This window comes from Staurois parvus, unplaced genomic scaffold (genome assembly GCF_062004578.1).
Source record: "Staurois parvus isolate SC_StPar_1 unplaced genomic scaffold, SC_StPar_1.0 ptg000030l, whole genome shotgun sequence".
NCBI lineage: Eukaryota > Metazoa > Chordata > Amphibia > Anura > Ranidae > Staurois > Staurois parvus.
In genome coordinates this window covers 2511324-2532175 of record NW_028317826.1, presented here as the reverse complement: position 1 = coordinate 2532175, position 20852 = coordinate 2511324, and the positions used below count along the sequence as shown (strand labels likewise).

Below are 20852 nucleotides of genomic sequence, written 5' to 3'. Positions count from 1 at the left end.
GCAAAGAGCAGCCCTGATCCTCCTCCTCTCGAGTCACCTGCCGGCGCTCCAGGCCCCTCCTTCCTGCCTATTGCTCCCACAGCAAGCCACTTGCTATGGGGACACCCGCGCAGGCTTGATCCCAAGCTGCTGCTTTCTGTGTCCATTCACACATGGAGCTGCGGCTCTGCCCCATCCCCGCTCTCTCCTCATTGGCTCACTGGCTGTGATTAGCAGGAGCTAATGTTTACCGTTGCTAGGGAGAGGAGGGAGAATCCCAGGATAGCCAAGGCTCCCATGCACATCGCTTGGGGTAGCTGCTTCACACGTTTTTTTTTTTACTGTCATGCATTGAATGCATGAAGGTAAAAAACCTTGTGCCTTTACAACACTTCAACTATATCAGTGGGTGAGTTCAAAGGGAGTCTGCAAAACAGCTGGCCAGTGGTCCAGTCAGCTCAGGTGCTCAATCAGCCTATGCCTAAGAATACCTTGGGAGTCTGGGTTATTGAACATTACATTTTTTATTTTATTTTTAACCAAAAAAAGCATTGTGTGGCTTTAAATTGTCACTCAATTCAGGGTGATAATACTGATCTTGGGTACAGTACGGTGATGACATCTGTACCAGCTGGGTCTCTTAAGATTTAACTGTTTCAGAAAAATCTGAATACTAAGCTTTAAAATATAAACAGAAGCACCCCACGGTCTGTCGTGGGCTTCAGCTTGTTTTGAAGCTATAGAGCATCACCTTTCTGTCAGCAGTCTGGTGTTCAGGAGCACCTATTGCTTTGGTATTGAAACTTTAGGCCTGGAATCCCTAATGCAGGAGGAAGAAAACGGAGGTATGTTTGGTTGTTGACTGCATTGGAATGCATAAAACCTGCACTTCTACAACATATCAAGCTAATTGCTTCCCCCCATCACTTGCTTTCTTGATGCAAACTGTCTTCCACTGCTGATCTACAGCTAATGGGCAGCATTTCCAGCCACCATTGTACATAGTCATTAATACAGAAAAGCCAAACATTAATGGTACTATACAGCCTACTGGCTCAGTGAAAGACTGAAGCATACAGCCCTAGGGAAGGTCGCTTGATATAAGATCTGTAGATGGATAGATGAACTGCATCAGGAAATTGAGGGCAGGAAGTTGATCTTTTGTGTTGTGGGGTGGGGGGGGGGGCGGAGTAGTATCCTGTAAGCTGCTCCATACCTATGTTATGTTGTTAACACGTGTGTTGGAAGTGCTTGGATGCATGTGCATTGCTTTTCTCAACTATTTTAGAGTGACATTTCCACACACATGTACCATAATATGAAAAACCTTTTAAATGCATCAATAAACACCCAAGAAATTACACCATACGTTCACTTTTTAAAGAGGCTTCCTAAAACTTTTTAAAAAATCTAGTTCCACCTCAAGATGTGTGATTATTATTTTTTTTTTTTTATAAACTATTTAAGTTCTATACCATTTGCTGATCACTGGAAGTACGGCTGCCACACTCAATGCTTTTTCAGGAGAGACACATCTGCTGTGACTGTCTGCTCTTCCCCACGGCTGTCCTTTTCACAGAATAGTTAGTATTTTGTAAATTGGTTCACATAATACAAAACCTGTCATGATTGGGCAAGAGGTGAGGATAGCTGGACACGACTCTGCAGCTTTTGCTCGAGACCTTAAGGTAACGTTCCTGAAGTATAGTGATAGTTGTACTCCCGGCACTCAGTAAAAATGTAAATAGTAAAGAATCAACAGTAGTTGGGTCAGTCCAAACGTGCCTCTTTCCATGTACCTCCAACTTCTATCAGATGCATGCTCAGGAGCCATTCTGCTTGTCAAGTAGACAGTAACACGTCGCCTACTGATTGCAAGCCTGTGACAATTCATCTAAATATCTGAGTTTGCACCCTCTGCAAACAGGCCTGGATATGCACTCCAGCCTGTAATACCCTTCATTACTGTTCCATTTTTTTCAGTTTTCAGCGCAGTGATAGTTTGACAATTGCTCCATTATGTAAAACTGTACACAAAATGTATTTTTTTTTTTTTTTTTTTTTTTTAGACCGGTTTTCGTTTTGGTGTTTGAGCACTGGATTTTATTACTATACATTTTTGTAAGTTTCCCTGATTATTAAAATAAAAATACCAGAACACAGACAAGCTGCCAAGTCAGATTTTTAGATACAGTGCCATTCTCTTAATTTTGTTCTGACCCGTTCATTTCTATTTGGTAAATAAAAAGTCCATAAGGTGGCATACGCCTCATTTGACTTAAGCCCTCAGCAGCCAGATCATTAAAACTGCAATTACTGTGGTTCCTCACACTTTTTTCAGCACAATATTGATGTATTGCAGTGCTTAAAATCACAAGATGAAAATAAACCTTAGTCTTTATTGCTGTAACTTTTTCTTGATGACTTGGGAAATCTCACTAAGTTTACCTCTTGTATTCAGACCAACCTATATTGGAAGAAGCCAGTAGATTGCAGGAGTCCATGATGGAGGGAAGCAGAACTCAGTTGGATGAAACCGTAATGCCACCACCTCCTCAGCCGCAAGGTGTGAAGCGTGACTCTCAACAGATGGAACCAGAGCCATTGATTCCTGTAAGCCTTGCCTTTCGTTTGGTATTTGAAGCGCATTTCGGTCCCTTTTTTGTATTCCCTGTCCCCCCTTATGCCTGCATGTTTTTAAATCTTTCAGCAAGAACCAGAGCCTCAAATAGAGATGCCACCAGTGGAACTTCCACCAGAAGAACCTCAAAGCCTCAGTGAGCTAATCCCAGAGCTCAATCTTATACCAGAGAAGGATAAAGAAAAGGATAAAGATGAGGAAGAGGAGGAGGAGGTAATTTTTATGAAATTTCCCATTAATAATAATAATAATAATAATAATGCTAAGTGTAAAACTAACCGAACGTTATGTTAAACCCAAAAACTAAATGTGTGTTTACTAGGGGTGCACCGAAATTTCGGTGGCTGAAAGGTTTCGGCCAATATGAAAATAAGCACCGATACAGGTGGTGAAAAAAAACCCATTACCGCAACCTGCCGCTGCTTGGTAGTTCTCAGCCTTACCTAAGAAACCACCAAATGATGTGATGTGAGTGATGTCACTTCTGGTTCTGGCACCTTGTAAACAAGGCCTTTTTTTTTTTTTTTTAGCACTAGATCAATGATTTTTTTGATCTAATGCTTTACATTGTAGAGGAGAGATGTGCGGTCTTATTGACCCCATGTCTCTCCATACAGAGGACCTGTCACTAATTCTATCAGAAGAGATGCATGCATTCCTTGTGATAGGAATAAAAATTATTACAAGTTTTATTTAAAGGGACAGTGAAATAGGAAAAAAAGTTTAAAGTGCCCCCCGTGCTCACACGTAGTGGTGAGCACATGTAGGCCATGCCCACATATGTAAACGGCGTTCAAACCACTCGTGTATCGCCACGAACATCAGAGCAAGAGCAACAATTCTAACTTTAAACTGGTAACCTGTAGAAAGTTTTAGTCACTCATGGAGATTTTTGAGTGCCGTAGTTTGCCGCCATTCCACGAGCATGCGCAGGGCATGCTGGGTATCTATTTACTCACCAGAACATCTTTCATATTTTACATAAAAATTGGGGTATATATTTTTGTTAAATCATGAGTGGTGGTTCCCCCCCCCCCCCCCCAATTAATATGTACTCATTTTTAAAAAAAACGTCCATTTCAGTTTTTGGCCAAGTACATCCTGAATTTTCGGTTTCGCCACCAGAATTTTTCATTTCGGTGCACCACTAGTATTTACTACATCTCACCAAATCTTAGATGTGGTGGCAGTATCAGTGTGGGTGTTTTTTTTTTTTTTTTTTTTTTTCCCGTTCACCTGGAGACCCAGCCGGTAAGTGTTATTTTTCAACTTCCTTTTAACAGACCACATTGTTCAGCAAAGTAGCAATTACAATTTACCACTGACATTGGGGCTTCCAATGATAAGATTTTATTTATCCCAAAAGGTAAAATAAAAAGCTGTAACTGTAAAGTCAAGCCCATCTAAATCTATTGGTCTAGCTACCCTCCCCACAGACTGACAATGCTACTGTCCAAGGGTGTCTGCTTTACTACATCCAGAATGGAGGTCCCCTAGGACAGGACGTGTTTTACTTTCTGGCTCACCAGTTTAAAAGAGGGAAAAAAGCCTATGTAGCCACCACATTTAAGGACTGGTAAACGTTATATATTTTCTTTGTGGTTTAGTGTTACTCAAGTCATGGACCAGCATGGAATGGATGTCTGTAAGTTAATGTTACCATACATTAGTAGATTTTCAAATGAGCAAACATTCATTAAACAATTCTCACTACATGTGATAACTTGAATATTTGAAAGCACTTAAGAGGCTTGTAGTCCATTTGACAGTTTCCGCAGCTGTAAAATGGACAGCCCATCCAGAAGTATGAGCGCAAAGCTGTAGGCAGTATTTGCAGGAGCTTGATATTGCACCTTAGTCACGAATGCAAAGCTCTGTGGGGTCCTGTGAAAAATGCTAATTTTTCCTACAAAAATATGCGATTTTTCTCATAAAAGTGAACTCATCCCTTAACCCAACCGTTGCTTTACTCCCGGCCCCTTTTCTGTGATGGGTGGCCAAACTGGCCCCTGGGTTCCATAGTAAAACTAGTGTTATGTGCCAGATGCTTTCCATTACTGTTTCCTTACTACCTTAATATTTATTTTTAGGATATTTCAAGTGAACTTTTATTGCCTTTTATAGGAGATAGGTACCGATCACATATTATTCATTCATCACTGACCGTGTTTGCCAGGTTTGTTTCAGTTTGTAAATGAAACGGTGAACACTGGGGTTGATTTTACTAAAACCGAAGAGTGCAAAATCTGGTGCAGCTGTGCATGGTAGCCAATTGGCTTCTAACCTCAGCTTTTTTTTTGTTTAAGCTTTGACAAAATAAAACATGGAACCTGATTGGTTTCTATGCAGAGCTGCACCAGATTTTGCACTCCAGTTTTAGTAAATCAACCCTTGTGTACTATGTTTAAATTTATGAATGGATAAGAGTCTCTTCATTCATCTTCAGTGTGGCTCAGGCAACAGAGAGACTGTCTTTAGCCCCTTTCTGTCAAAAGTCAGTTCTTTTTAGACCCCCTGATGTCTCCCCGAATCTGAGTGGGTGGATGGCAGGTCTGTGTCCACTTCGTTTCTGCAGTACGGACACTGATAGAGCAGAGCAGGCTCTATCGGTGACTGGGAGTAAACGGACTCTGCTGTCTGGTTTTTACACCCATTTGCCCTCCGATCCACCTAGATGGAAGGTAAATGGACACAATGCATCTCACTCTGTGGTATTGGATCCAAATGGCACATCTAGTACAGAGATTTCTTCCAAGCTAAAGGAAACTAGAGCGGCCCTAATTGGCACGTTACGCTGTTTCTTAGCATTAGAGTAGCCTGAAGCTGCTCACCCCAAGGTGTCCAGTTTGAGGGCCACTTAAATTCCCCAAACCAGCCAAGACCTACCTGGTTCATTTTCTGGTATAGCCTCTGCTGATTTGTGACTGTCCTCACTCAGATTGTTGATGTAAACATTTTGGAGTAGAAAATATCTTATGGAACGTTTCCTTCATGAGTGGGCACCTCCTGTTGTAAATCCCACCATCTCCTGCCTTAGGACCTTCTTGGTCTCTGTGGATGACAATGCCATTTTCAAGGACCGGGTAAATAAGTTTTAAAGGCTCTTTTAACGTTTTCTATGGCCCAACCTACTATGCATTGTGTCTGTTGCAATCTGCCAGACTATTGCAATCTGAACAAAATGCATAGCCTGTGACCCTAACTCCATCCTTGATGGATGTCTAAGGTACACCACATATTTGTGTAGAAAAATAGATGTATACTCACAAACTGTTTAGCTCTGAGGAAGGGGGTTTGTCTCCCAAAACGCGTCAGCTTATCCCTATTAGGGGCACAGCATTGTATTGACTGTCATTGCGGACTACATAATCTGCTTTTAATTTCCTTTGGTTTGTGAGTATATATCTATTTTTCTATACAATAAATACGTGGTGTACCACGGTAATGCACAATGAGAGTGCGCCCTTGTCTGCTTTTGTTCACCAGTGTCCAGATTTCCCGATCTTTGAATGGCAGCACCTCCTCATTTGGCATTCTGAATTTCCTTTGGTCTTCATGAGGATTTGAGCGCTGGTTTTGTTTGTTTATGGATGTCTGTGCCTGGTCAGTTGGAACTTTTACCTGCTGTCTTGTGTTTCTGCTTGAATGCCTTGGCAGATACACTTTTGCCAAATTTTCGAAAAGTCTCATCTCTCTCTGTCATGTGTGGGATTCCCCTAAAAACTGATATGCTGATCTGCAAGAAACTCTTTGAGCGGTTACCCTTTTTGAAAGTGAATACCTTGATCTTGATCCCAGGAGGCCCCAGAAAACTCTGCTCCAGGAAAAGGCTTTTGTGCATTTTACATCTGAAGTTAGGGAGGAGGGTTCCTTACATCCCTCTGTCTTCCAATGCCAAATCCAAGACAGGAATGTACTTTTCGTGAGAGGACATGGCCCTCTCAAACAGCAAAGTCTGATGCCAAGGGGTTTTCACCTTTTGAGGTGCCCCTACTTCTCAGAGGCACTCTGGCTCCTTCATGCTTTCAAACTTGTTCCATTCCCTGTCTTCAACATCTGGATCCAGGGCAGTGTGTCCTCTTATCTAGAGGTATCCCAAGCCCTTTGCCACAGATGGGGGATGCCACATAGTTAGACTGGTTAAATAAAGACACAAGTCCATCCAGACTAGATCAACTGGTAGCATCCAGATTCAATAACAAACCTGATGGACATCGCCAGGTCAAGCCTTTACAGTGGACTCTGGTATCATTTTTCACCCCTCAATCCTCCTCCTCCTCTCCTACTTTGTATGCATCACTGAAATGTCCATCTTAATGTTGCAAAGCTCTTGATGAAATGTATTTCACATCAGAGGCGCCTTTTTTTTTTTTTTTATACTTGAGTCCCCCTAGTCACTGAGGCCCCTAATCACACAGTCCTCTCTTCACATCAGAGCCCTGTCTTTTAGCTCCAGCAGGTCTGGATGTTGTAGTTTTCTGTCTTCTCCTGAAAGATGAGGGTGGCCCTGCATGCTTACTGGTCTTGGTCAGACATGCATTGCAGGCGAGTTGGCCGCCATCATTCTAGCACAAATTACGCCATACGTCCTAGCCATAGTGTCATTGGTTGTTATGGTGCTGGCAGCTGGTCTGTCCACGCCATGAAAACTCATGTTGCTGATTCAGGGTAAAAGGGTTGTGTTAATGCCACCGCAGGGGAACCCAGGATGTAGTGATACAGGAAACACTTGTCTGAAAGGGTTCCTGCCTTCCCTGTTGAGGCACACTTCACCAGATCTGTTAGTGCTGTACGGGGTTGCCAGCATCCGTGTCTGATTTGCAGGCCATCTGGGTTTCTGTCAACAAGTTTAAGTTCTACCCAGTGGATGTTCAGGCCTCTTCTGATGCCAGTTCCTGTGTAAGGTTTTGCAAACTTCTCTTTTGGAGCTGTCAAGCCTTCTTGACATATTCTTGTGTATGTCTGTTGGCTTTGTTTGTTGATTTGCCCATCCCTTAAAATACTTTTGGATGTCCCAGTCATAATTTAAAGAAGCCTGTGTCCTGTACTGTGCAATCAGGAAAATGGTTACCACAAATTTATTTTCCTGGAATATAATACATGACCCTTCCTCTGTTATGATGTCCCTGTTGCTTACTGTATAACTGGCACTATCTGGGAGTGGGAGGTGCAATATGGGGGATGTCTCAGCAGCTTTTTGCCAGTGTCCAGTTCCTGAATATACTGTGTATATATAACCCAGTTGCAATAATTTAAAGAAGCCTGCACTCTGTACTGTACCCCAGGCGACAGATTTTACTGGCGAGGTCAAAATACTATGTTTACAATTTGGGCCAGGTTTTTCTTTGACTAAAATATTAGATATCAAAGTGTACTACCAAATGAAAGTCCAAGATTTCCTCAGAAAAAAACCCCCAAGTATTAACTTGGATACACGAAGTAAAGATATGTACTGTTCATACATGCCTGGGTTTAGGCAACAAAGGTTTGCTTTACCTTCACCATTAACCACTTAAGAGCTGCCTCATAGCAGAGATACTGCTACAGGGCGGCTCCACTGCGCAAAATCACGTAATATACTTGATTTTGCATTTCCGCATAGGGGGCGCGTGCGCCGCCCTACCTGTGCTGCTGTTGGCTGCTGGATATGTCAATCATCTGGTCCCGACTGGTGATTCATGGCCAGGACTTGGTGATCATCGGCAGGGCTGAGAGGGGAGAGATCTCTGTGTAAACACAGGTCTCTCTTCTGTCAGCATGGACATGCTGCTTTGTATCTCTACACAGCAGAGATACAAAGCAGCATGTTTCCCAAGTAAAACACAACACGGCATACTTGGTGAAATGCACACAGTTAACACTTTCATTGCCCCAGATGTTAACCCCTTCCTGCCCAGTGTCATTAGTACAGTGCCAGTGCCTTTTTATTAGCACTGATCACTGTATTAGTGTAACTGGAGATTTCAGTGGCTGATCCCACCCAGTGTCAGAATGCCCGCCACAGTCCTGCTATAAGTCGCTGAGTGCCGCCATTACTAGTATAATAATTCCAGTGTGTTTACCGCCATTTGTAGAAGCTATAATGCGTAAAAGAGTTAATATACACTTACTGGTTTTTGTTTTGTTTTTTTTTCTAGTAAAGACATGTAGCAGAATACGTTTTGGCCTAAATTTTATGAAGAAATGTTTTAAACAATTTTTTTTTTCAAAATTGTCTATCTTTTTTGGTTGTAGCGCAAAAAATAAACTGCAGAGGTGATCAGACACCACCAAAACAAATCTCTATTTGTGGGGGAAAAGGACATATATTTCATTAGGATGCAGCACTGCATGACCGTGCAATTATCAGTTAAAGTAACGCAGCGCTGTATCGCAAAAAATGACCTGGTCAGAAAGGGGGGTGAATCTTCTGGAGGACAAGTGGGTTAAAGTTTAACTGTAGGCAAATGCTTTATTTAGGGATTATAACCCGTCGGGTGTTTTGACATTTTTGTCCCATTGGGAAGATTTACCTTCACTTCCCATGACATAACCAACACCATGAAGTGAAAGCAAATCACTACAAAGTCTGGGGCTCTTGGGGGAGAGCCCCAAGTCACCAGAATTTAGTGTCCACATTGGAAGATCTCCCCTCTATTACTGTTCTTGAGACAACACAAAATTTGGGATTTTCTTTTAATTTAATTTTCAGTGATAATGGTTAACAGGACAAATAGTGAGGGCAATCTTCCTAGCAGGGGAAAGGCAGCAATAAAAACCTGACAAGTATTCAAATCCATCTGCACTCCAAAAATAAAATTTAAAAAAGTGCCTTTAGTTACACTTTTTAAGGTGTTAAATGATCATTCCACAAAGTTGCTGTTTGTTTTTTGTTTTTTTAATTTGACTCCCCTTTTGTCCCCAAGAGGCATGGATACACATCCATTACTTGTCATTTGTCCACTTTGTTAATTGTTTTTTGATTTGTACACTTGTTTGCATTGTTGATTATTTGCCCTCGGTCCTCTGTATTGTACAAAGTTTGGCTCCATCTGTAAACGACTGTTTAAATATATACAACATTGCTTGGAAGTTGGCACTGAGGTCGCTTGCCTGTGTTTGCTTTCCTGAAATGACACAATGGTACATAGTAATCTCCCTCACCAGCCAACAAAAACATCTGTGATTTTAACATCTCAATAAAAAATCTGCTTTGCTAAATATTTTCTTAGCGCAGAGACAGGAGACTCATTTGCTGTGTATCAGACGAGCAGGTAGTTTAGAATGGGATATTGAAAAGTATGAATTCATTTTCCCCTTCACTTGTTATCCTATGAATATTAATCACTGCTTGCAGCTGTTTCTCTAAGTGCTGTTGTTGTTGCTTCAGGAGGAAGATGCCACGGGGACTGAGCAGGACCAGGAAGAGAGAAGGTGGAACAAGAGGACTCAACAGATGCTGCACGGTCTTCAGGTACTGTACCACTTCATACCCCCTTTCCCCAAATATTGGGTCATAACTGTTTTTCTTGCTGGTGTCAGAGCAATCCACCGATGTTGTTTCTTTAGGGAACACAGTTGATGCAATGTTTAGATTTTGCATTAAGCACTGGTTATTTTTCTCCTGCTCTAGTGAAGTTGCCATCTGTAAGTTAGATTTAAAGGTACTTTTTTTTTGCTAAATAAAAACTTGACGTAAACCTGATGCATGGAAATCATAGTGAGCTGTCAAAAAGCACACGTGTCTGCGTGTACCTCACCACCTCTTCTGAGTTCAGCTGAATCTGAAGTTGTGTAGACGGGGCAATGGACTCTGAAGTCATAACTATGACAAACCTCACTAAGCAGTATAGAGGCACACATTGCACATAGCCAGAGGTCTTACTCTAGAACAGTTATTTGTATATTCAGCTTCCTGGTTTTGGGGGTTCCAGGGAGTGTTGGCAGTGAGAAGAAATCTGAATTTTCAGAATCCACTACTTTCAGGAATGTGGGATTCCTCTGCTGCGTACAGGGGTTTTCTGCCAAGCCCACTTCACTACTTTGTTCTATAGGGACCGGCAGGAGGAACAGGGGAAAGCAGAGCCCCAGGAATTATACATTCTTGGAAGCTTTGGATTCTGAGGATTCCTCAGCCAGCGGTTTATCTTCAGTACCTAGGCTGGCAGTGTGGATCAGGGTAAAGAGCCAATGACGTTGGCTCTGTCAGTCACAGCTGATCACTTGTTAAAAAGGAAATGGCGGTTATCGGCAGTCCTCTCCTGACGCTGACAGCGTGAGAAGAGAGTCTGTAATTGGCATTCTTCAGAGGAGACGTCTGCACTGATCAGCAGTGCCACCTATCTGTGCACATCAATGCCACCTGTCAGTGCCCATCAGAGCTGCATTTCAGTGCCGTCAGTCAGTGCTGCCTCAGCTCACATCAGTGAGAGAAAAATTACTTCTTTACAAAATTTTATAACCAAAACTAAGTTTTTTTTTTTTTTTTTTTTTTTTTTTCAAAAGTTTCAGTCTTTAGTTTAGCAAAAAATAAAAAACCAAGTGGTGATTTAATACCACCAAAAGAAGGCTCTATCAGTCTCAAAAAAAATAACCGTTGTGTTTGGGTACAGTGTTGCATGACCGCGCAATTGTCATTGAAAGTACAATAGTGCTGAAAATTGGCCTGGGCAGGAAGGGGGTGAAAGTGCCCAGTAGGCAAGTGGTTAAATACCACCAAGAGAAAGCTGTGTCTCTCAAATCCATAAAATTGGCATTCAAAGTGTGACAGCACTGAAATCTGAAAATTGAGGGTCACAAAAAACTTGACTTTTATCTAAAGCCCCTTTTTTAAAAAAAAATTTTTTTAGCTAGGGTGGGAAATAGTTTAAAGATGTTATTTTGGATGGAGTGAAGGAAAATCTTAGATTTTTTTTTTTTTTTGACTGAGTTCAGTCCATTTTGTGGTACTGGTGAGATTTATTTTCCTCTTTATTTTACAGAGAGTCTTGGCCAGAACGGGCGCTGAATCCATTAGTTTGCTTGAATTGTGCCGAAATACAAACCGCAAGCAAGCTGCAGCAAAATTCTACAGTTTCCTCGTCCTTAAAAAGCAACAGGCGATTGAGCTGACCCAAGCGGAACCATACAGTGATATCATCGCCACACCAGGCCCAAGATTTCACGTGGTCTGACTTGCTTCTTCCTCCAGCCTAAGCAAGTGACCTCACCACATGTATGAACCTCTATGCTGGATCTTGCATGGCAGAGCCGTGTACTAGAGGCTTATCACAACACCAAGCTGGTCAAAACCATGTCATGCTGGTCATCTCCCTACTGGCGTTTTATTGGGCATGGTTCTTTTAATATATGTACAAAGTTTGTCCCTTTTTTATTTTTCTTTAAATGTAACTTCTATATTTTTATGGGTTATAAATGTGGATTTGGGGTGGGTGGGGGGATGACACTTTTTCCAACCAACTCATTACAACGTTTCTGGAGTAAAAGTGTAGAGAGATTATCAGGCAGGTGTGTGCAGTATTGTATTGATGATTGCGAAAAGTATGTTCTAAAGGGTTTGTTCACACCATGTTGCAGAGATGTCAGTTCTTTTTGCAAGGGCTGGACAAAATCAATCGCTCTTTGTCCTGTTCACACCACAACACTGGTATCACATGCAGATTTTTTTTTTTGTGTAGGAATCTGCAACGTGTGCATGTAAACTGATGTCTCGAAGTGAAATCTGCATGTCAGTTTTCCTGCACACATGATGTGAACGAGGTCTGTATGGCCACCTGTAGCAGGGTTAGGTTCCCGCACTAAAATGACAGTTGCGTTTTCCAGCTGAAGTGTGCGGCCTTCACTGGTAAATTTAGAAGGTTAAGTCATGAGAGAAACCTTTTTTTTTTTTTTTCCTTCAAATGTACTAGTTATCTGGTTGTCATGGCAACCCTTTTCCTGCAGTTCTTGAGATTGTTGACCAGGGACAAATAAGCAGATAAGGATTTCTTACAAATATTTATCTGTATGCTTGTTAAGGTCAGTAACTGAGGAATTTGCCAGGCAACTTGCATTTTCAGAACGTAAACGACGACATCCTTCCTGATTTGTAGCCACTTGACATGGCGACACGTTCTCCTGTGCTTCAGGTATCCAGATCAGCTAACGTTTTGTCCGCAAAAGGATATCGCCCTTTTTGGATTTCTGTCATTTTCTCTATGAATAGAGCAGCAAGAAGTGAGAGCGTAGTGATAAAATGAGCGATTTCAGCCTTCTAGTGTCTGTCTATAACTGAAGTATCAGATTTGAAGGGTCTGCCTTGATTTGTTTTTTTTTTTTTGCTCTAAATTGCTAAGTTATTGATATACATTGTGTTAGATAATTCAGGCGTTCACGTGTCCTATTTGTGAGTTACCATGTTCACAGCTTAGGACAACAGAATAGTTAAATGCCTCCTTTTCTCGTCAGTTCAGATGTAGAAGAGCATGTATGTTGTCCCAAAAATCCTATGGGAAAAATAAAAATATCAGGATTTGACTAGAACAGTGGAGATTTATATTTTGCCAGTGTTGGTATTCACTATCTTGGATTACCAAATTGCAAATATTATGTGTGAGATTCACCCCTACCAACGCTCCATAATCATTGACTTTTTTTCTATTCCCTTGGTAAAATGGTTAAACCATGCAGGATTAAGGTGGAAATGGTTTCTTTGACCATAAGAGTGGACGTTTAAGGATGGTTGCAAGTTTCTTGAATTAGTGCTTCGTCTGCAGTTGTCAGGGGTGACTAGGTAGAGTCAGCTTCCTCTGCATGCAAGAAAATAGTTTGTCAGTTGTATTTGCATTCATACCGCCTGTTTCCCGGAAATCTGGAATTTAGGCTTAGAGAATGGTTTCGTGCACCATGTGTGCACTGCAGGTACAGACAAGTCTCAGACTTCTATGCATCTGTGGTCCAGTTTGAGGGTTCTTTTTTACATTGGCTTTTATTCTACTTTTTGTAGTCGTAAATGTAAAATATTTCTGTAAATACATACATTTTAGTATTTTATGGCATTAAAGAAATTTAAATAATAAACTTTGCCGTCTCATTAATAGAAAATATTTGATAAATTTCTCTGCCCATTGGAAATCACTCATGATTCTATAAATCACGATGTTTGAAGCGGTGTTCAGTATATGAATGTAAGTGAGGATCTTTAAATGGATAGTTTGCGCTCTCATGCGCAATGTTTCTTTGTATCCGATGGTGTTAAAAGGTTTGTTATGGTGTTTCCTCCAGAGGTTGGCAAATATCTGGAATTATCACTGTGTATAGTTCTTATAAAGGGCTTACTACATTGCCTATATTTTTATATGCTCTCTTCAAAAGAGGGTTGTGACATTTCTGCAGAATGCAGCTTCTTCCTCCTGCGTAATAAATAAACCCCATAGTTGGTGTTCTGTATTCCTCTAGAATGTGAGTGGGTACACAGTTCAAGCATTTCTCTTGGCTTCGTAGTAGAAAGATTTTGCTGATCTGGTTATCTCGGCCAGCAGCATATATCATTCTGTGAGAGATTTATTTTGGAAAGTGTATGCACAATGAACTGTTGGTGGCTTATTGTAGGTTTCATTATTTAACACGTTACATTGTGATTAGGTTTTTTTGTTTTTTTCATACTGCTTTTTTTTGTTGTTGAAAAAAAAAAGGACTTGGTGATTAACTTTTCAACTTGTAAGCCAGTCCAGGTCCCTCCTGCCCATGCATGTTTATGTTCATCAACGAACACATAGGGCACTTAATACAGTTACCATAAATGACATGCTAAACGTTTGCTACATCGAAGTTTATAACCATAGGGCTCTATTCACATCTGATTTTAACAAAAAACTCAGAAGGGGAAAAATATGCACAAAGGATGTGCAGCAAATGCATGTTGTCACATCATGGTTTATGCGTGTAATAACTCATTGACATTTACCATGACTCATGTTGACCAGCAGCTTAGCTGCTCATGCATTAAAAAAAAAAATCCATGGAAATGCAAAGTGCATCAGAAAAAATATTCAGCCCCATTAGTCTCATCCTTATGGAATTTAAATTGCCTTTTAAAAGTTTAAAAGGTATATCTGAAACGAGTTACAATTACATGTTACTGAAACATTTTAGCGGTAGATACCCCATTAGGCTTCATGCATACTTGAGTTCAAAAATGCCTCTTTTTTTTTTTTTGGCCTCTAAATACATCTCCATATTCGCCAATGAGTCCGTGCATATATAGATGTTTACAGGAGTTGAGGCAGAAAAATGACTTCAAAAGGAGAGTTTATTAAAAAAAAAAAAATCAAATGTGTAAATGTTCACATTTAAGTGCTTGAGCATCTTTTCATTTCAATGGGCAGAAGAAATTAATATTCTGGCCAATGAAATAAACGCCCAAGCACTTGACATGCCTAAATGCACTTCCAAAAATGAGTCTAGGTTTGTTTTTTGTTTAATTATAAGCTGCTCTTCTGCTAGAAGTGTATTTAAAAAAGAAGAAAAAAAGCCCCAGTCTGCATGAGGCTTTAGTATAGAATTGTTTATAATGCAGAAGACTGCATTAAAGCAACCCTGCCAATGGAAAAACAAAACGGTTTCTAACATGACCCTGGGGCTGTTGGTGTTAGCCTGATTTTTCTTGCAGGACTTCTGGCTGGGCAGTCATTCAGGTCAGCCTAAGCTAGAAAGGTGATTGGCTGTCTACGTTTTGCAGAAAGCATGTTAATTCCCAGCGAGGAAGCCATTCTAAACACCTGAACAGAGCAACTGAATGTTGGCCTTTTTTCTACAGTGAGCCTTTATCATTTGGTATGCTTTGTGCTGGAGTCTGTTTAGTGTATAACCACCTGCTGCCATGAGTGAAATCTGAAATACTTCTGTTAAAATGAACTTTCCCAAGTCATCTTCCAGGACAGCTTACATGAGAGGCTCCTCCCACCAGGAAACGCCTGATTCACGTTTTCATTAGTAAATAGCCTCTCCATCTCCAACCATCCTCTGTGTTATTAATCTGTTCTTTTGCCTGTGAAGGCTAGTGGTCGCTATTAATCCTTGGGCTAAGTGTGAACAGTTTGCCCCATAAGAAATTGCTATAGAAGTTTTTGCCTTTGAAACAGACTGGCCATAAAAAAAAAATTACCTCTGTGAGGCTGTCCTGTCATATTTTGTTCCTTAATTCTGCGTTATTCAAAATACTGCTGAAAGATCCAAAGTCCATTCTAACAAAAATTGTTACATTTCTGCACTATTCAGTGCAACCAAATAAGCGAATTACTGCTATAGGAAAAAATTTACTGGCAATATCAGACTTAAGCTGGCCATACACGTGTAGATTTTCCGACGAGAATATTTGTAAGAAAAGTTGCATGAAATTTCTTTAAACCTATGATGAATGGACAAATGTCGTTCAAAAATTCTTTTGTTTTTACATTCATTTTAAAAGCGAATGGTAATTTCTGAACGATAACCACATACGCTGGCCGAAAATTTTTTGATTGAGATGTTTTCCTTCCTGCCCCTTTGCATTTTCCCATCACTGCTGTGGAAAACTAACATCAATTTGACCCCACTAATGACTAGAAAATCAAACTAATATTCTTGAACAAAAATCTATACTTGTATGGCCAGCTTTACACTGATTTGCTGTCTGTAATGATGTTCCAATACTTGGATTTGTGATTTATAAGGCAGGACCCCCTTTGTGGTCTTTGTTTCCACAACCAGAAACTGAAGCATAGTTGACAACCCAAGGCTTCAGGTTTGTGTGCATGAAAGATCCAGTGAGATTTTCCCTTTCATGCGGTCTGCTGTAAGATTGGTTTCTAAAGGGAGCTCTTCCAGTTGTGTGAGGGCCATACTACAAAGCATAGTGAGAAGACGAACTCTTTAGTGACTGAACAGGAACTTATAGCAGATAACTGCATACAAACAAAACGACGATCTATGGGTTGTGTACAGCTGAAGACCAATGTTAACGTTTCAGATACGTTTTTAGGTTGGCAGAATATTTTAGTTCCAAGGAACATTTCCTCCGTTTGTCACTTCGCATTTCAAAGTTTAATACTGCACACTCCTGTTTTTAAGATTAAACGGTCATCTAAGTCAGTGTTTTCTGTAAATGGGATAGTAAACGCTCACATCTCTGGCTGCCTGTGCTGCTGTAATGTAGAGAAATTGCCACTTAGACACCTGAGAAACGAATACCTCGGTGTCCATCTCCTAGTCCCATGCTACATATAATGGTTTTTGCCTTTGTCTGCGTCACTGCTGTATCTTGTAGTGAAGTGGGTGCTGGCAGATAACCTGACAATAGCTGGGATTCCAAAATCTGTCACTCGGTATAGTTTAGGTGGCGATTCACTGCTTTTAGAGGCATTCAGCAGTAGGTGAGGCGAGTATTTACGGTCTCCTTTCCAGCAAACCTTTTTATTCCCACTTTAGCGAGTCTTTTTAAGCTGAAAAGTTTGAGTTTTGCTGTAAAGAACTGTATTTACTTTTTGATTTGTTTTTTTGTTGCTGGTTTAAAAAGGCACTTTCATTTTTAATGTACCAAGTTATTTTCTTTAAGAATTTTGGTAAGGTAAATATAAATTTTCATATCTTCTGTTCCATTCACAGCTTGTTTGGCTTTACAAATAGTATTCCATTTAACCATTAAAGCCCAACTTCAGGAACTTTTTTTTCTCCCGATGCGGTAGGGCTGTGCCTGCATTGCATGTGTCAACTGCTTGTTTTTTCTATGGGTGAGCACAAAGTTTACTCACCTAATCCTTTAATCTTCTGGAAAACCGCACTCCCCTCAGTCCAGCGGTGGACTGTTCCTGGCTATAGAGCGTGCTCTGGGAGTGATGACATCAGGGACAGTCCATTTTCAAGACCTCTGGAGCACAGGGTGCTGGACTGGTCTTGTGCGGGGAGGATCACGTAAGTAAATCTCAGCTGTCCTCTCCTCTAGAATAAAATGAGCAGTTAATCTGTGTAGTGTGGGCACAGCCCCATTGCACAAGAAAAAAAAAATTTGCCCAGAGTTCAGCTTTAAAGTAAAATTTCGAGCTTTACCGAACTAGTCCTAAAAACGCTCTCTGCTCATAACACACCTATGCTGACTAACCTTTGTAAGATGGCTGTATATACTTAACCAAACTGGAGAGGGCTGAAAACAATTATCAGCTCAGCTGTCTCAGCAGATGCTGCAGGGGAGAGGAGGAAGCTCCCACAACGAATGGGCCATAGTGTGTGCTGTCACTGCTCCAGGCTGGTTCTTGAGCGCTCTCTCCTCTGCCTTGCAGCCGGCATTGGCTGCCACAAGGGAGATCATGTGACCAGAATAGTGGGCTGAAAATGGTAAGCATACTTCTTTCATACACAGGTTAGTCACAATAGGTGTTAGGAGTGGGGAGGGATTTTTTTTTTTTTTTTAAGACTAGTTGGGTAAAGTCTGGAATTCTACTTTTTTTTTTAAAGTGAATGGATTTACCGGAACATTTCAGGGTATATTGAAAGATTGTGTTTGCAAATGTCAAATCCGCTTGTGTGCATTTTGTATGAGTTACAAGAAAATATCTTTTTCAATGGAGCTCCTCAGTCAAGTAATATGGATGCCTTCCAGAGCCATATTAATGTATAGTGTTCCCCGATCCACCATTGGTTGAATTCTGGCGAAACGATGTCTATAACAGGTTTTTCTGTAATGGCCCCAATGCAAAACCAAATTTGTACAGTTGGTGACTTGGCTGTAAACCATCTACAATTGTAGGTCTCTGGCCATGGAGGCGAGGGTGTTGGCTGCTTGCTACCTAGAGGGATCCTTCAGAAGCCCAGGTTTTAGGTTTCTTTAGAAATTGTGTACTTGATTGCACACTCTGTACATGGTGAAAAGAACATCAAGAATATAGGGAGAGTGTTTTTGTACGCTTAGGGGACAAATATGAAACCATACAAGGAACACTTGCACTTCTTGCCTTGTCCCTTAACCCAAAAAACCCTTGAAACATGACAAGAGCCTGACTGCACTGTTCAGCAGTGGATTTATTACTGCTGTCAAGAGTTTCCTCTTGGATACACCATAGGTGTCTATTCACTATTGGCTAGGTGATTCCAGTCTTGATATATTATGACCAAATTGGAGGTGTTTCTGCTGACCAGGGTCTGAAATCTTTAACAAGCTGGTGGGTACTTTTCAAAGCAAACCTGGTAGCTATTTTAGACTTGTAAAGCAGCTCAAGTTTACTGATCTTAGCTAGAAAGCCTCGTTTGGGACCCTCTTGATGGTGTTCTGGTTTCACTTTTTAGAGTTCAATTTTCTTATTGGACTTTAAGGCCTGCTCACTGGCCATACTGATTGACAGAACCTCAAAGCCTCATTGATACAGCCGTGTGTATTTCTGTGCCAACAGTCCCATAGATGAACATTGGGACAAGCGGCTGCACAGACACAGCTGGGTGTCTCAATAAACATCCATGGGACTGCATGCAATACCTGTGCATCCCTATGCTGGCAAAACATGGCCCTGTACAGGGCACACAAGTAATCAGATGCGTCATCGAGGCCCAATAGTCCTTTTTAAAAGGGGTTTCTTTAAAAAAAAAAATAAAAATTGGGGTATTGCAATCAGGTGTACCTGTGCTGTAGCCTCTTAAGACTGTTACAACTGAGTCCTGGGGTGTTCTAATATACTTCCTGGCTTGTCCCTCATATTTACTCCCTCTTATTCTATTGATCCTTTGCTATAATAGGCTGCATTTCTGGCAGATGGAAATGTGAAGGAGGCAGGAAGAAGTGGTTAGGGTTTCAGCATTACCAGGAAGCACCGCACCCTTGCCCATCAGAATGGCCCAGGATTTGACAGTAGAAACAGGAACAATGGGTGTCTGACTCTTGGCACTGGGGCCAGGACTAAGGTTGAATTCATGGGGCAATAAAAAGGTGCTTGTTGGGAAATTCTAACCTCTGTTGAGAACCTTTTAAACAATGGGAGGGATGGAAGTATTGGTACACAGTGGTAAGTTCTACTGGTTTTATAGAGATGTGCTTTATGAACACAGCTGTAATCACACAGCACATAGCGATTTACCTGCCCCACCTCTGTGGGGAAGCTGTGCTTGACTAACTTTTGGATGTGATTTCAGGAACCTCTGAAACAGATTCCCAGTAAGACCAGCTGTGCCCAGAGAAATAAAGAATAGTTCAAATTCAGTAAAAAAAAAAAAAAAAAAAAAAAAAATCTGCAGGCTTGTAATTAAACTAAACATAAATCAAATGCAGAAAAACAAAGCCAAGGTTCGGAAACATTTAGAAAGGTGCACAAACATTTAAGATTTTTTTCTTTCTATTCTTTTTATGGTACCTGCTGTTCCAGCAGGTCTTTCAGATGTATACAATGTCTCACATGTTCACTCTTAGCCTTTTATTTCCTGCACACAGTCCGGCAGTGGTGGAAACTTCAGATCCTAGAAAAATAACATTTCCAAATCCAGTGTGGTCCCTTAACTTAATTTATGTTTTAAAATTATGTATCACACAATTTCTTTTATTATAATGTAAAATAAAGAAAAAAGCTTTAAGCACGCCTTTCTGTTTTCTATTTGACGTGCCTCAGAAACCAGTTTTTCCCTTTGTATAAAGAGAAATTGTAGATAACATGGATGTTCTAAATCTAGAAATTAATCTGTTGTCACATTTTAGTCAGTTTTCATTGCTTCTTGAGAATAATTGTTCATGAAAATAGTTGATATGCTGTGTTATGTTTAACTTTTCTAATAAAAAGTCTTGATGATCTTTTCCTTGTGTAATGTATAATTGATGTGAGTACTGAATGCAAAGCTCTAGAAGAAAGTTTTTTTTTTTTGTTTTGTGTTTTTTTTTTTTTACACTGTTCAAATGTCTATAAACATGCCAGTGCCTTTTTAGTCTCTCTGCAGCAGTCTGAGGCACTGCCCTGTGCTAATCTAGAGTTTTCAAATAGACAAACCGAATGCCCTTGCTCTAACGTGACGTTTGGTGTGTCAGGCTGCTCTCAGAACAGCGGTTCTTCTCAGGATCAAGTGCTAAACATTCTTCAATATATCTGTATTGTTAGGAAACTACAATTTGGCCATACATTTTTTGGCAATCCAGGACAAAGCACAAGTACATTTTCTTTTCTGGGACACAGGAATCTTTACCCTTTCTTGGAGGATGGACATGGTTTTTTTTTTTTTTTTCTCAGCTGTGTTGAAGATCAACCCGTTTTTTTTCCCCCCCTTAGAT

The 20852-nt window shown here is 40.7% G+C and overlaps 1 protein-coding gene across 1 annotated transcript in view; it reads left to right on the top strand.

The window, feature by feature from the left end:
• RAD21 (RAD21 cohesin complex component) overlaps positions 1 to 20384 on the top strand; it is a 55432-nt gene extending 35048 nt beyond the window's left edge. The window contains exons 11-14 of the mRNA XM_089659039.1: positions 2441 to 2592; positions 2690 to 2833; positions 9990 to 10073; positions 11581 to 20384. Of these exons, the coding sequence (XP_089515165.1) occupies positions 2441 to 2592; positions 2690 to 2833; positions 9990 to 10073; positions 11581 to 11772 (572 nt within the window). The 3' untranslated portion in view covers positions 11773 to 20384. The remainder of the gene's footprint in view (positions 1 to 2440; positions 2593 to 2689; positions 2834 to 9989; positions 10074 to 11580) is intronic.
• Positions 20385 to 20852: the final 468 nt, after the last annotated feature.